Source organism: Papio anubis, chromosome 1 (genome assembly GCF_008728515.1).
Source record: "Papio anubis isolate 15944 chromosome 1, Panubis1.0, whole genome shotgun sequence".
Taxonomy (NCBI): domain Eukaryota; kingdom Metazoa; phylum Chordata; class Mammalia; order Primates; family Cercopithecidae; genus Papio; species Papio anubis.
Window position 1 is genome coordinate 68,514,430 of NC_044976.1, and position 15,099 is coordinate 68,529,528.

General features: G+C 34.9%; 1 protein-coding gene across 5 annotated transcripts in view; it reads right to left on the bottom strand.

Moving 5' to 3' along the window:
- LOC101021668 (leucine-rich repeat-containing protein 40) overlaps positions 1-15,099 on the bottom strand; it is a 63,327-nt gene that overhangs the window by 40,503 nt on the left and 7,725 nt on the right. For all 5 annotated transcript variants that reach the window (XM_003892050.4, XM_031669744.1, XM_021942866.2 and 2 more), the window contains exons 2-4: positions 4,419-4,600; positions 2,600-2,673; positions 117-246 (exon numbers count right to left, since the gene is read on the bottom strand). In XM_003892050.4, the coding sequence (XP_003892099.1) occupies positions 117-246; positions 2,600-2,673; positions 4,419-4,600 (386 nt within the window). The remainder of the gene's footprint in view (positions 1-116; positions 247-2,599; positions 2,674-4,418; positions 4,601-15,099) is intronic.

Consider the following 15,099-nt stretch of genomic DNA (forward strand, 5'->3'; position numbering starts at 1 on the left):
GATCACAAAATCAGTTTTCCATGTTCCCACAGTTTCAATCATATATCTAATTTCTCAGCCTGATGAAAAATCCCACCAGCCCAGAATTATATAAAAATTGGAAAATCACAACTTACTAAATCTTCTAAATTGGAAAGTTGTTCAAATCCCTCTGATATGCAGGTTAATTCATTATGCTGGAGATACAGGCACTTCAGATTTCTTAGGTTTGTAATTTCTTCAGGGAGTATTTTCAGTTTGTTATGGCTATTGGTTGATAAAATAAATGATGAATAATTTAGTGGCAATACAATAAATATTTATCAAAGACATTTCTTGCTAACCAATGACACTGGACTCACAAAAATCAAATATAGTTACTAATTTTAAGTACTTATCAAAATTCATATCCAAAAATATGTACTCATTACAATAATAGTAATCTAAAGTAACCACATTGGGGTTTCAAAGAAAAATAACATAAGAAATAAAGGCTTTTAACCAAACGTAAATAATTTGTGATGTTTTGATTGCATGCCTATAATCAACTCTTGATGTGACATGCAATATGATAGGACATACAAGACTCTTAATTTGTTACACTGTGATATGCTTTGATTGTGTTCCCACGCAAATTTCATCTTGAATTGTACTCCCATAATTCCCACGTGTTGTGAGAGGGAGCCGGTGGGAGACAATATGAATCATGGGGGCGGTTTCCCCCATACTGTTCTCGTGGTAGTGAATAAGTCTCACAAGATCTGATGGTTTTATCAGGGGTTTCCAATTTTGCATCTTCCTCATTTTTCTCCTGCCGCTGCCATGTAAGAAGTGCCTTTTGCCTCCCACCATGATTCTGAGGCATTCCCAGCCATGTGGAACTGTAAGTCCAATTAAATCTCTTTTTCTTCCCAGTCTCGGGTATGTCTTTATCAGCAGCATGAAAACGGACTAATACATACTATAACTGACTTTCAGAATTTTGACAAAACTATATGCACACATATACCACAATGGAGTTACATCTTATATGGAGATTCGGCTTTAAGGCAAAAATAGCTATTTCTGTTTGAGGACCTAGGATGTCAAGTTGAACGTAATACGCAATTCCACTCTTCTTCATACTTGGTCTTTTCAGTTAAGCCCTTCTGTAGAGATATTCAGCGTAATGGTTTAGAAGTCCCAAATCATGGAGGATGATACACTCCGTGATAATTAAGAGATGACTGAACTAGTTCCCAGGTTTATCACAACTTAAATATTCACTTATGAATTCCATGCTATTTTCATGCCATATACAGATACTTTACAAATAACAGGTGGAAAATGGGAAATATAAGGTGCTTACAATAACCCTAAATTACAGTAAAATAAAACTTGTTGGGACAAAAAAAGTCAAAAGATGTCTTCTAAAACAAGAACCAATAATATTGTTAAGTCAGTTACTGTTATTGGTTACTTAGCTGAAATCTTTGCATACTTGATAGGGATCTAACTGGGAAGAGATGTAATTTTAGCTATATATTTCCTCCATCTCCTTTTCTTAGCTAATTATTCCATCCTAAGAGTCATACTTTTTTTTTAAACTTCTCCACTGAGAACATACCTGCACACTCTTAAGTATACAATCTAAAACTTAAGCCATGTCACTCAACACTTACTGCTTCTTCTCTTCCTCTCAACAATCCCCACTCTTGTCTTTACAGGCCACATCTATGCCTTTGACTTGTAAGTGGAAGATACTCTGATAGAGTTCTAAATAATTAGTACCTTTTTATGTATGTATATTTTCACTGGCCAATGGTAATTTTGTGTTTTCCATCAAATGAGGAGTGTTACTGGGAGGGACTATTTTCCCTCAAACCAGTTAGCTTATCTCCAAAAAACAAACTTGACTATATTATGTTACATAGCTCTGTAACCATACCTATTTTATAAGCCACAGTTTTTCAAACTATGCTTTCAGTTCTTAATCCATTTATTTCTACTACAAAATAAGACCTCTTTAAATCTCCTTTCCCATAGCCTGTCTATAGAACAACCACAAGGCAAAGTTATTATTTCTTAAAAGTCTGGGTATGTATCAGAAAGCAAACAGAGTTAGCTAGACCCTTTGCCACTGAACATCCCATGTACCAGTATGTCCATGACAGTTACAAAAATATATCTGTAGAACCCCAGGAGTCCTTGGAGAAGTTTAAAAACTACTACTAATAAAAACTACGAGATATTTCATTTATGAAAGAATTGTTTTACATTTCATTATTGTTTAGATATTTTTTAGAATATCAAGGTAACTTAAAAGTTGAGACGTCAACAAAGAGGTTTACTACAATAACAAACCACTAAGAATTGTTTTATTAAAAAAAAAAAATTTAAGCATTAAAAAAAAATCAACTAGCCTTGCATTAGCAAAATCAGAAATCATGGGAGTAATGCTAAAACAAAGAAAAAAACATACAAACTAAGAATTAAAGCTTTAAAAAACTTAAAATTCTTATTCTGCTTTAAGTACTTTCTGAGATAATTCAAAGATATTTTTAATGTTGACAAAATTTAAACAATATTAAATTTAAACCATTATAACGGCAATAATAGAAGTAAATAAGCTAATTTTTACCTGACATTAAGTTTCTGAAGATTTTCTAGCTCTCTTATAGCAGAAGGAAGGGATGTCAGCTGATTATCATGTATCTAAAAGTTTTTAAAAGACAAAGACAATATTTTTAGTCTTATCACTAACAATATATAAGCTTTGCCTGTGTACAAAACAATTAGTCAATAATCTCCTGTTCCTCCAATTAAATGGCAACAAGCTGAACTACTGAACTACTGTTCAACATACTTGTTCTGTATGTAGAACAGTTTGAAGATGACCAAATGGCTGTTCAGAAATCACGAAGTAAGGCCAGGTGCAGTGGCTCATACCTGTAATCCTAGCACTTTGGGAGGCCAAAGAAGGCAAATTGCTTGTACCCAGGAGTTTAAGACTAGCCTGTGAAAATTAGTGAGATCTTGTCTCTACGAAAAAAAAAAATTCTCATTAGTCAGGCATGGAGGTGCACACATGTAGCCCCACCTACTCAGGAGGCTGAGGTGGGAAGATCGCTTGACCCTAGGAGGTCAAGGCTGCAGTGACCCCAGATTATGCCACTGCACTCCAGTCTGGGCTACAGAGTGAGACCCTGTCTCAAAAAATGGAAGAGAGGAGAGGAGACAAGGGGAGGGGAGGGGAGAGAAATCATGAAGTGTTAAGTCATCCACTTTAAATATTATATTAAGAAAAATTTCAACTCATTGAGTAGAGTTTCAATTTCAAAGAAGAGATGAGGGGGTTAGAAACTAAAAACAGCTCTCTGATGACATGATTTATGTCAATATATACAAAAATTGTATGAGAAAAGAGAAAGGGGCTTTTCTCATGTTCTCACAGAATCATAGTTTTTAAGGTAGAAAGAACCTTAGAGTAAGCCAATCCATTTATTTTACAAATTAAGAAAATAAAAAGGTCCCTAAAAATTGGTCTGTTTAGATTCTACTTTTCTACACATGAACTGGAGGATTTTTTATGTTGATAAGTAAAGTATACCAGATTGTGAAGCCTGCAGGTTCTGAAATATACTACTCATGGTTCCCTTTACGACAGGACATGGCAACAAAGGACTAAAAAGAATCCCTGAATAAAAACACAAAAAATTTAAGTTCAATAATTGAACCCAATGAGGTTGAAGGCAAGTAGTATATATACATATAGACCTGCTTTAATATCTAGAATAATGATGATAAAAATAGTAACAATATGCCAGGTGCAGTAGCTCATGCCTGTAATCCCAGCACTTGGGAGGCTGAGGCAGGAGGAGAGTTTGAGGACAGGAGTTCAAGACCAGTCTGGGAAACATAGTGAGACCCTCGTCTCTACACACACAAAAAAATAGCCGGGTGTGGTGGCATGCACCTATAGTCCCAGCTACTTGGGAGACTGAGGCAGGAGAACTGCTGGAGCCCATAAGTTCAAGGCTGCAGTGAGCCATGACCATGCCATTATTTTGCCTGTGCAAAATAGTAATAATAAGAAAAAAAGATGAGCAGAAATAACCACTTGTTGAATATTGATTCTGTTTGTATTCATTAACTTATTTAATTCTACAAACAAAATTTTTATATAGGTAGTAGTATCAGTCTTGGTTTATAGATGTGGCGACTAAGGCACAGAGAGGTAACTCTTCCCAGGTCACACAGCCATTGAGTAGCAGAAGTCAGAATTAGAAACTTAGTGCTCCAATCCTGCACTTTTAACCATTATGCTATGCCTAGCATAATAATTTACTATCTGTCCTTGCATTACCAACTCAACATGAAAGGTTTTCTGCTATCAAAGCCTAAATTTAGCTTTAGAGTCTCTTCAATTAATAATCCATATTTATAGTCACTCAACTTACATCAAGAACAGTCAGTGCAGGCAGGAGTCGTAGGTCATCTGTAAGTGACTGAAGTTTATTGTTTGATATTATGAGTTTGGTCAAATCTGTCTGCTCCCACCATCTTTCAGTAGCACCAAATGAAAGATTCTGATTAGCTTCCTCAGGGATATCCACATTTATTCTCCAGACACACTGCGGCACTAGTTCCATCAGCACCACACCAGAAAAAACAAAACAAAACAAAACAAAACAAAAAAAAACAGATGAAAACAAGAACTAGATACTAAGTGACATACTTTTATAATAGCCATTCCATTTATCTATTGAAAAACATTTTTCTGAAACAAAAAATAAGTCAAATAGCAATAATTGTAACTAGAGTGAAAGTTGATTTTATTTTAAAAGGCTATATACCAATAATACGTCTTCTACATATTAGCTCTCACTCTAACCTTCATTCAACTATATTTACTAGGTTTACATACACTGAAAAGCACATACACTGCACAGCACATTGTGGTAAATATGTAAGACAAAGAATGCATTTTACCATCAGGCTAACAGATTAACAAAGAAGGCATGGAAATCAACATGTATATGTAATAACTTTTATAACAAAAGCATATACTAAGGCTCAGAAAGAACTAGTAATAATAGCTAACACAAATATTTCTAACATAATAATTCATCTAAACCTTGGAACAATTCTGCAAAGTAGGTATTATTATTCCCATCGGATGGATGAGAAAAATAGAGCACAAAGAGAATGTATAATTTGGCCACGGTTACAAAGCTAGACAAGTACCACAGATGTGATTCAATGCCTAGCAGTGCTATATTGTCTTGCTTTCTATTAACATTTGGGAGAAATATCTGACTTTGGTAGCTACTCTCTATTTTATCTGACGTATAATTTTATTTCTTACGGCACCATACAACACTGTGTTATGCTACTGCAGCAAGTGACAACACCTGTATAGAAAACAAGACCGTACAAATTAAGCAGGGATAACTTGAAGCTCCAGAAGGTAGAATGCTGTAGTGCTGTAGCAAAACTATTTTAAATACAGTCCTTCACTCCTTGTTAAAAGTAGGACTCCATTTAGGGATGATGTAGAACTTCAAGCTGGTATTAATCAAGGCAAAAATTGGTTATACCTTGCTGCCACAGGCTATAATTTCAAAACCATCAGAGATTACGTGAAAAGATATAGTCAAAGTTTCAGATTCAGGACACTTAAGTGCAGTTTTGGATGATTAATCAGATAATATGGTGTTACAGAAGCAAAGCCAAGCCCCTGAAAGGCATGAAACTTATACTCACTCAAAAAATGAGCTAGCCAGGTGTGGCGGCTCAGAGCTATAATCCCTGCACTTTGGGAGGCTAAGGTGGGAGGATCACTTGAGTCCATGAGTTTGAGACCAGCCTAGGCATCAAAGCAAAACCCTATCTCTTAAAAAAAAAAAAAAAAAAAAAAAAAATCAGCTGGTGTGATGGCACACACCTGTAGTCCTACTACTTGGGAGCCTGAGGCAGGAGGATTGCCTGAGCCCAGGACTTTGAAGTTCAGTAAGTAACTGTCATCACACCATGGCACTCCAGCCTGGGAAACAGAGTGAGACCCTGTCTCTTAAAAAAAACTTAAAAAAAGAAAAAGAAAAAAACTGAGCTATCTACATTCATATTAAAATAAATTATAAGGTCCCTCTCTTACTCCTTATGTCTGATTAGGTATTCTCTGCTTCTCTACTCTTCAACCACTGAATCTCCTTTAAGTATTAGCAAAATAAAACATGAATCCACCTGTGTTTCTGTTTGTGGATGGAAGTTTACTTTTAAAGCAAAGCAAAATAAAATAACTTTACCATTCTTGACTGATTTGAGAGCGAAAGCACCGCACAACTTATCATCATCATTGTTATTTTGGTATGCAGGTATGGATAATTAGTTAAGTATGAAAGAGAAAAGGAGATCACCCAAGCAATTGGCATGTGAATTTACTGACAAAAAAGCAGCCAACAGAAATGTGGTCACACATATATTTTTCTAAAAATAAATGGGACTCTTGAAAAAAAAAAAAAACTACTAATGTGCCATATAGTATGAGTAACAAACAGAAAGCTCCAGATTAAAAAAGACAAGATAAAACAATACAAAACACTAGAGAAGTATATAGAAAAAGCTATGTGAGATGCACAATTCTACTCCTAAAGATGAAACATAGAATATTTGTGCATGCATTTTTTTCTAACATCTATACATAGGTATATTAATGCCGTTATACCTAAAAAGCAATGTAATAACAAATGTCTTTTTCTGGATGGAGAAAGGTGGGGATAATAAGAAATTTATACATAACATAACAAAAATACCTGTTACCCATCAACTATACTAAGTAATAATGTTTTATTATTATTATTCAGATATTTTTATTAACAAACTTGGTCTTTGAGGGAACTATCAAGGGGCAGATACATGTTGATATTGTACTATTATTGAACATATATCCATCAGCTTTTCCATAAACAATTACTTACTACTCATTCTTTTCCCCATTAATCGTTTTTGAGGTATCCCAATTTCTTCCAGAGCTTACAGCATCAAGATTCATGTCACTGTTGCAACTGTCCCATAAGAACCACTAAAAAGCATATACAGTCTTAATTGTTAAGAAATTCTGTGGAGCTATCCTACAAGTAGTTTACCAATATCTAAAATAGAAACTACCCATGTAAAAACGAATGTCAATAGCATATAAATATGAAAATAATTACTATGGAGTTGGATATTATAAAAAATTTCAAACATATACATACATTTAAAGAGCAGCATAATGAAATCAGGTAGTGTAATGCCTCCAGCTTTGTTCTTTTTGCTTAGAATTGCCTGGGCTCTTTGGACTCTTTTTTGGTTCCACATGAATTTTAAAATAGTTTTTTTTCTAGTCCTGTGAAGAACGTCATTGGTAGTTTGGTAGGAATAGCACTGAATCTGTAAGTTGCTTTGGGCAGTATGACCATTTTAACGATATTGATTCCTCCTATCCATGAGCATGGGATGTTTTTCCATTTGTTTGTGTCATCTCTGATTTCTTTGAGCAGTGTTTTGTAATTCGCATTGTACAGATCTTTCACCTCCCTGGTTAGCTGTATTCTAGGTGTTTTATTCTTTTTGCAGCATCTGTGAACGAGATTGCCTTCCTGATTTGGCTCTCTGCTTAGCTGTTGTTGGTGTATAGGAATGCTAGTGACTTTTGTACTTTGATTTTGTATCCTGAAACTTTGCTGAAAAGGGAACCCTTACACACTGTCTGCAGGAGTGTAAATCAGTTCAACCATTTTAGAAAGCAGGATGGTGATTCCTCAAAGAGGTAAAAACAGAACTACCATTTGACCCAGCAATCTTATTACTGGGTACATACCCAGAAGAATATAAGTTATTCTGCCAAAAGGATACATGCATGCAAATATTCATTGTAGCACTATTCACAATCGTAAAAACATGGAATCAACCTAAATGCCCATCACTGACAGACTGGATAAAGAAAATGTGGTACATATACATCATGGAATACTATCCAGCCATGAAAAAGAACAAGATCATGCCTTTTTCAGGAACGTGGATGGAGCTGGAGGCCATTATCCTTAGCAAACTAACACAGGAGAAGAAAACCAAATACTCTACGTTCTCACTTATAAGTGGGAGCTAAATGATGAGAACTCATGAACACAAAGAAAGGAACAACAGACACTGGGGTCCTCTTGAGGGTGGAAGGTGGGAAGAGGGAGAGGATCAGAAAAAAATAACTAATGGGTATGAGGCTTAGTATCTGGGTGATAAAGTAATCTGTATAACAAACCCCTGTGACACAAGTTTATCTATGTAACAAACCTGCACACGTACCCTTGAACCTAAAATAAACGTTTAAAAAAAAAACAGTATAACGGAATAAAACTCCATGTATCCATGGTCCAGTTCTAACAATTATCAGCACATGTCTCCTGTTGCTTCATCTATAACTCCATCCCACAATGATCTAAGCTACAATCTTAGGAATCTAGAAAAAAGAATTAATTAAATCCAAAGAAAGCAGAAGCAAGGAAATAAAAAGTGGCAATCAATGAGATAGAAACGAACAGAGAAAAAGCAATAAAAAATACTTATATAAAAAGACTAATAAATTGATAAACTCTTAGCTAGACAGATGAAGGAAAAAAAAGAAGAAACAAATTATCAAAATCAGGAATCAAAGTGAGAATGTCATAGATCCTACAGATGTTAAAAAGATAAGGGTATATTATGAACAACTTTATGCCAACAAATCCAATAACTTGGACGAAATAGATAAAGCCCTAGAATAGAAAAAAAAAAAAAAAAAAGCACAACCACAATAGAAAGTAGCCTTGCATCTATTAAAGAAATTGAATTAGCTACTTAAAACTCCCCACAAAGAAAATTCCAGGCAGGCATTTTCACTGGTGAATTCTACCAGACATTTAGAGCAAAAATAATACTAATTCTACACAAGCTCTTTCAAAACATAGAGAAAAGAACAGTCCCTAATTCATCTTATAAGGCCAGTCTTACTCTGATGCCAAAAGCAGATAAATACGTTAAAAGAGAACATAAAACAAAAACTACAGGCCAACGTATCTAATGATTATAGACCCAAATTCCTAAACAAATTTTGCAACTCTATATAAAAAGGGCAATATATCATGATCAAGTGTGAGTTATTTTAGGACTGCAAGGCTGGTTTACCATTTGAAAATTAATCAATACAATCTACCATATTAACAGAAAAATTTAAAATACTATGTGATTGTTGAGATACAAAAAAAGCATCTGACAAAATTCAACAATAAAAACTCAGAAAACTGGGAATCAAAGGGAACTCCTTCAGTCTTATAAAAGGCATCTGTGAAAAACCTAAAACTAACATCATACTTAATGGTGGAAGACACAGTGCTTTCTCTCTAAAAGAGTATACAAGGCAAGGATGCTCATTCTCACTACTTTAATATTTTACTAGAGGTCTTGACCAATGTAGTAAGATGAAAAGAAAAAAAAAGAAATAAATAAAAGAAACAAAAGGCATTCAGATTGGACAAGAAGTAAAACTGCCCTGATTAACAGACAACATGATCATCTATATACAAAGTGCTAAAGAATCTACAAAAAAATTATATGCAATCAATGAGTTTAGAACGGTCACAAAATTCAAGCTCAATATGGAAAAATCAACCACGTTTCTATGTATTAGCAATCAAATAAAAAGTTTTTTAAATGTTAAAAGATTTACAATACAAGACAAAACCATGAAAGAGTATTAAATTTACAAAATATGTACAAGATCTGTATGTGAAAATACAAAACATTGCTATGAAAACTTAAAGAAGGTCTAGATAAGTAAAGAAATGTAACATAAGACAGCTTGGAAGACTCCATATTATAAAGATGTCGCTTTTCCCCAAAGTGACTTACAGATTCAGCACGATCCTAATAAAAATCCCAGAAAGCTTTTCTGTAGAAATTAACAAGCCAATTTTAAAATGTGTATTGAAATGCAAAAGAACTAAATTAGGTCAAACAATTTTGAAATAAAAGAACAAAACAGGAGGCTTTACAGTATTTGATTCCAAGTCTGACCATAAAGCTACATTTGTCAAGATAGTGTAGTATTAGCATAAGGATTAGCATAAGCATAAGGATAGTGTAGTATTAGCATATAGGTCAATGGAAAAAGAGTTCAGAAAACATTCCACACAATAAAATACTGAAAATTGATTTTCAACAAAGGTGCCAATAGAATTTACCAAAAATGAATCATGTTTTCAACAAATGGCACTGGAATAACTATACAATAAACTATAAAGATGAACCTCAACCTTTACCTTGTGACACACTCAAAAATTAACTCCAAATGGACCACAGACTTATATGTAAATGATGAAACTACAAAAATTCTAAAAGAAACAGAGGAAAAAATTTTCACAGCCTTCAGATAGGCAAAAAATGTCTTGGGACAGAAAAAGCTCATCATAAAAGAAAAACAATTGATAAATTAGATTCCATAAAAATTTATAACTTACATGTTTCTAAAGCTACCATTAAGAAAATAAGCTACACTGGGAGAAAATATTAGACAGATACTCATATAGATATCTGAGAGGGAGTTGTATCTCAAATATATACAAAGTCTTGTTACCCAAGAATAAAACCCTATTTTAAAAAAAAAAAGAAAAAAATTGGAACAAACACTTAACAGAAGATACACAAATGGCTAAGAGGTGGTAGAAAAGATGCTAAACATCATTAGTTTTAAAGGACATACAAATTAAAACCACAAAAAAATATGCCAACACAGCCACAAGAATGGTTAATATTTAAAAGATGACAACACAAAGTGCTGGTAATGATGTGGAGCAACTGAATCTCCCATATGTTGCTAGTGGGAAAGAGTTTGATGAATTCTTATGTTAAATAAACACTTTCTGGGATTTTTTGAGACAGGGTCTCACTTTCTCACCCAAGGTGGAGTGCAGTGGCATGATCCTGGCTCACTGCAACCTCCGCCTCCCGGGTTCAAGCAATTCTCTGCCTCAGCCTCCCGAGCAGCAGCTGGACTTTCAGGCATGTGCCACCACACCCAGCTAATTTTTGTATTTTTAGCAGAGGCGGGGTTTCGCCATGTTGGCCACACTGGTCTCAGGTGATCCACCCGCTTTGACCTCCCAAATTGCTGGGATTACAGGTGTGAGCCACCATGCCAGGACCTATACTTACTACTAACTACTACGCAATACAGCAATTCCATTGTCAGGTATGGATTCAACAGAAATGGTATGTCTACACAAAGACTTATACATGAGGCACAGAGATCCACCACCTTATCTCACCACTGCCCAAGACACAGTCATGCCTTCTGTTTATAAGACCTATGAAATGTTTCTAAGGAAAAAAAAAAAAAAGACTACACAAGAAAGCTTATAGCAATTTTATTCATAATAGCCAAAAACTGGAAACCACTCAAATGTCCATCAACAGGTTAATGGATACATTGAATTGTATACACAAATGGACTATTATGCAGCAATTTTTTTTTTATTATTATTATACTTTAAGTTCTAGGGTACATGTGCACAACGTGCAGGTTTGTTACATATGTATACTTGTGCCATGTTGGTGTGCTGCACCCATCAACTCGTCAGCACCCATCAACTCGTCATTCACATTTATGCAGCAATTTAAAAAACTGCTGGGCGTGGTGGCTCATGCCCATAATTGCAGCACTTTGGGAGACCATAGCAGGAGGATCATTTGAGCCCAGAAGTTTGAGACCAACCTGGGAAAAAGAGCAAGACTTTGTCTCTATTAAAAACAAAAAAATTAGCCAGGCATGGTGGCATACACCATGAGTCCCTTGAGACCAGAATTTTGAAGCTGCAGTGAGCTACGACTGTGCCACTTGCACTCTAGCCTGGGCAACAGAAGGAGACCCTGTCTCAAGAAAGAATAAAAAAAGAACAACTGATATAAACAACACGGATGAACCTCAAAAATATGATTCTAAACAAAAGAAGCCTTAAGTGAAAAAGAAAAAATAGCAAATGTAATATTTCATTTACATGCAATTTTAAAAGAAGTAAAATTAATCTACATTGACAAAAAGTAGATCCGTAGTTATGTGGAGCCAACAGTAGGACTGACAGCAAAGGGGCACAAGTAAACTTTTCAAGAGGTTGAAAATGTTCTATATCTTGATTGTAGTACTGGTTACATGATGGTATATATTTGTCAAAACTAATTGAACTGTACACTTAAAATGGATGCAACATACTCTTTGTAAATGATACTTCAATAACGTTAACCTCAAAAAAGAATAATTTTAAAATATAGGTGATATAACACATCAAGGCAACTCTATGGGAAAAATATACATATATAATATATATCACAGGGTAGATACAATATCCTTAAGCAGCACGGCTCAACAGAACTTTCTACAATGACGTAAATGCCCTACATTGGCACTATTCAATAGGATAGCTACTACTAGCCACATAGCCATTGCAATGTAGTTAAAGTAACCGATGAACTTGATTTTTAATCTTATTTAATTTTGATTATTTAAAATTTAAAAAGCCAACATGAGTACAGGCTTCCACAATGGACAACATGGACCTTAAAAATAGTGCGGGGAAAAAAAGATTTTTTTTTTTTTTTTTTTTTTGAGAGCCTGTCACCCAGGCTGGAGTGCAGTGGTGTGATCATAGCTCACTGCAGCCTCAAACTCATGGCTTCAGGATATCCTCCTGCCTTCATCTTCCAAGTAGCTGGAACTATGAGGACTACAGGCATGTGCCACCACATCCAGCTTATTTTTAAATTTTTTGTAGAGACGGGGTCTCATTATGTTGCCCGGATTGGTCTCGAACTCCTGGTCTCAAGTGATCCTCCCACCTTCGCCTCCCAAAGTGCTAGGATTATAATCATGAGCCAATCACACCTAGCCCCCCAACCCCCGGCCTTTTTTTTTTTTTTTTTTTTTTTTTTTTTTAGCAAACTGTCTTACTCTTTTTTTCCACTGGTAACAGCTAACTATACAAATAAGGACTCACAAATGGGTTGATCACAGAGAACTACCTAGTTTGGGGAGAATATTTATGATACAGGTGGATAAAGAGACAGAGAAGAAATAAAAAACATGTTTAAAATGGCGTTTGCACAGAAGGATGAAAGAATGTAACTGGGCACAGTGGCTCATGCCTATAATCCCAGCACTTTGGGAAGCCAAGGCAGGTGGATCACCTGAGGTCAGGAGTTCGAGACCAACCTGACCAACATGGTGAAACTCAATCTCTACTAAAAATACAAAAAAAAAAAAAAAAAAAAAAGAAAATTAGCTGGGTGTAGTGGCAGGCGCCTGTAATCCCAGCTACTTGGGAGGCTGAGGCAGGAGAATCTCTTGAACTCGGGAGGTAGGGGTTGCAGTGAACCAAGATCACACCATTGCACTCTAGCCTGGGCAACAGAGTGAGACTCATCTCAAAAAAAAAAAAAAATGTAGCCAGTAAACTATAGGAGCAACAAACCATGAGATTTAAAAATCTTTTTTGACTTTTTTGGACAACTTCATAGATATCACGATCAACCACAGTAATGACAGTAATTACTTCCTTAAGGCAGAAAATCATGTCCAATTCCCATTAAGGTCCATATCCTAGCCTATGTCAATTCCTATCTTCCAAAAAACAGTAAACATGTTAAACTATTAAACACCGTATGGTATCTCAGACAGACCACTGATCTAAGAGTCAGGGACCTAAGGCTGTGGTTTAAACCCTGCAACTAATTATACTGATCAGCAACCTAATATGGCATTCTCTCGTCCCCAGTTGCCTTGTGGATTAAATGAGAGGTCCCCATTGACACTTAAATGCTAGGACCTAACAACAGTAGTATAAAAAGGGTTATGCTAGGTTTAGGATAGTATTCTGAAGATAACAGCTTATCCTACAAATGTTACTAACTGAACTGTCTACCCAATTATGAGCACTTTAAAAGAATAAACCAAGAAATCAAATCACTATGTAAAAAATCAGGGAAAGCTCATCGATAAATATTCCAGTTTTCTCCACAGTAGTTTATTCATGGCCACCAATGGACTCATACGTTAAAGAACCCTATATTGGCAAAGCACAATACTGCATTATCACTTTCAGATAATCTTTAAATTTTAATGAGAAAAAATACACACAAATACACACCCCAAAGATAAAGAGTTATATGAAAAGCATCAACTTAGTTGCAGCTTGAGTTTGACTAAATATCTTTGTGATTTAGACCATCTGAGCCATTATTAAGTTAGAAAGCATAATGGGAACTGTTCTATCCTGAAGTCCATCAAGGACACTGTAAGAAAAAATGAAACAATGTTTAACATATGAAAAGGAAAGTATTTTTACCAATCTCTGTAAGAGAAAAACATACCCAAATTTATTACTTTGAGAGTACCTTCACCTTTATGATGAAGATAAGCCTTAATAAAACTGTAATTCCATTTTTCCCAGTCTTTTTTTTCCTATGACAGTATCTATGACAGAGGACATTCACTTGTTATCTAACTCCTCCTTTTCCTCTCCTACTCAAGAAAACATATTAAAATGCAGATGAGTGAGTTGACATTAATACAGGAATAATTTAAATTTGCACTAATTTATAAAAAAAGCTGACATTGGTAATAATAACTTGACATATATATCTCAAGAAGTTGAGACGTTAAGTTCAGAACAATTATTTTAATGAATCAAGAAACAGGAATACGACTTTCAATTAACTATCTAGTTCCTTGTCTTGTAATCCAAACACAAAGCCTTCCTTAGATTTTAATAGACTAAAGATTAAATGTTCACCTTAAGATTCTGGCATATATGTAAACACATGGGTATGTGTGTATGTATACTTGTGTGTATGTGTACATATACATATATACATATATATGGGCTTTCCTCTTGCTTTAATTTCTAACAATTATTTAAGAATTAGCTTGTTTTAACAATCGCCTCACCTGGAAGCACAGTTTTTTCTGGAATTATTTGTTATTAAAATATTCTGGATACTTTGGTTAATTTTCATTAGCTATTTAGAAATATCACAATAAGTTCCATTAAACCACTACTAGTCAAAATACAGAAT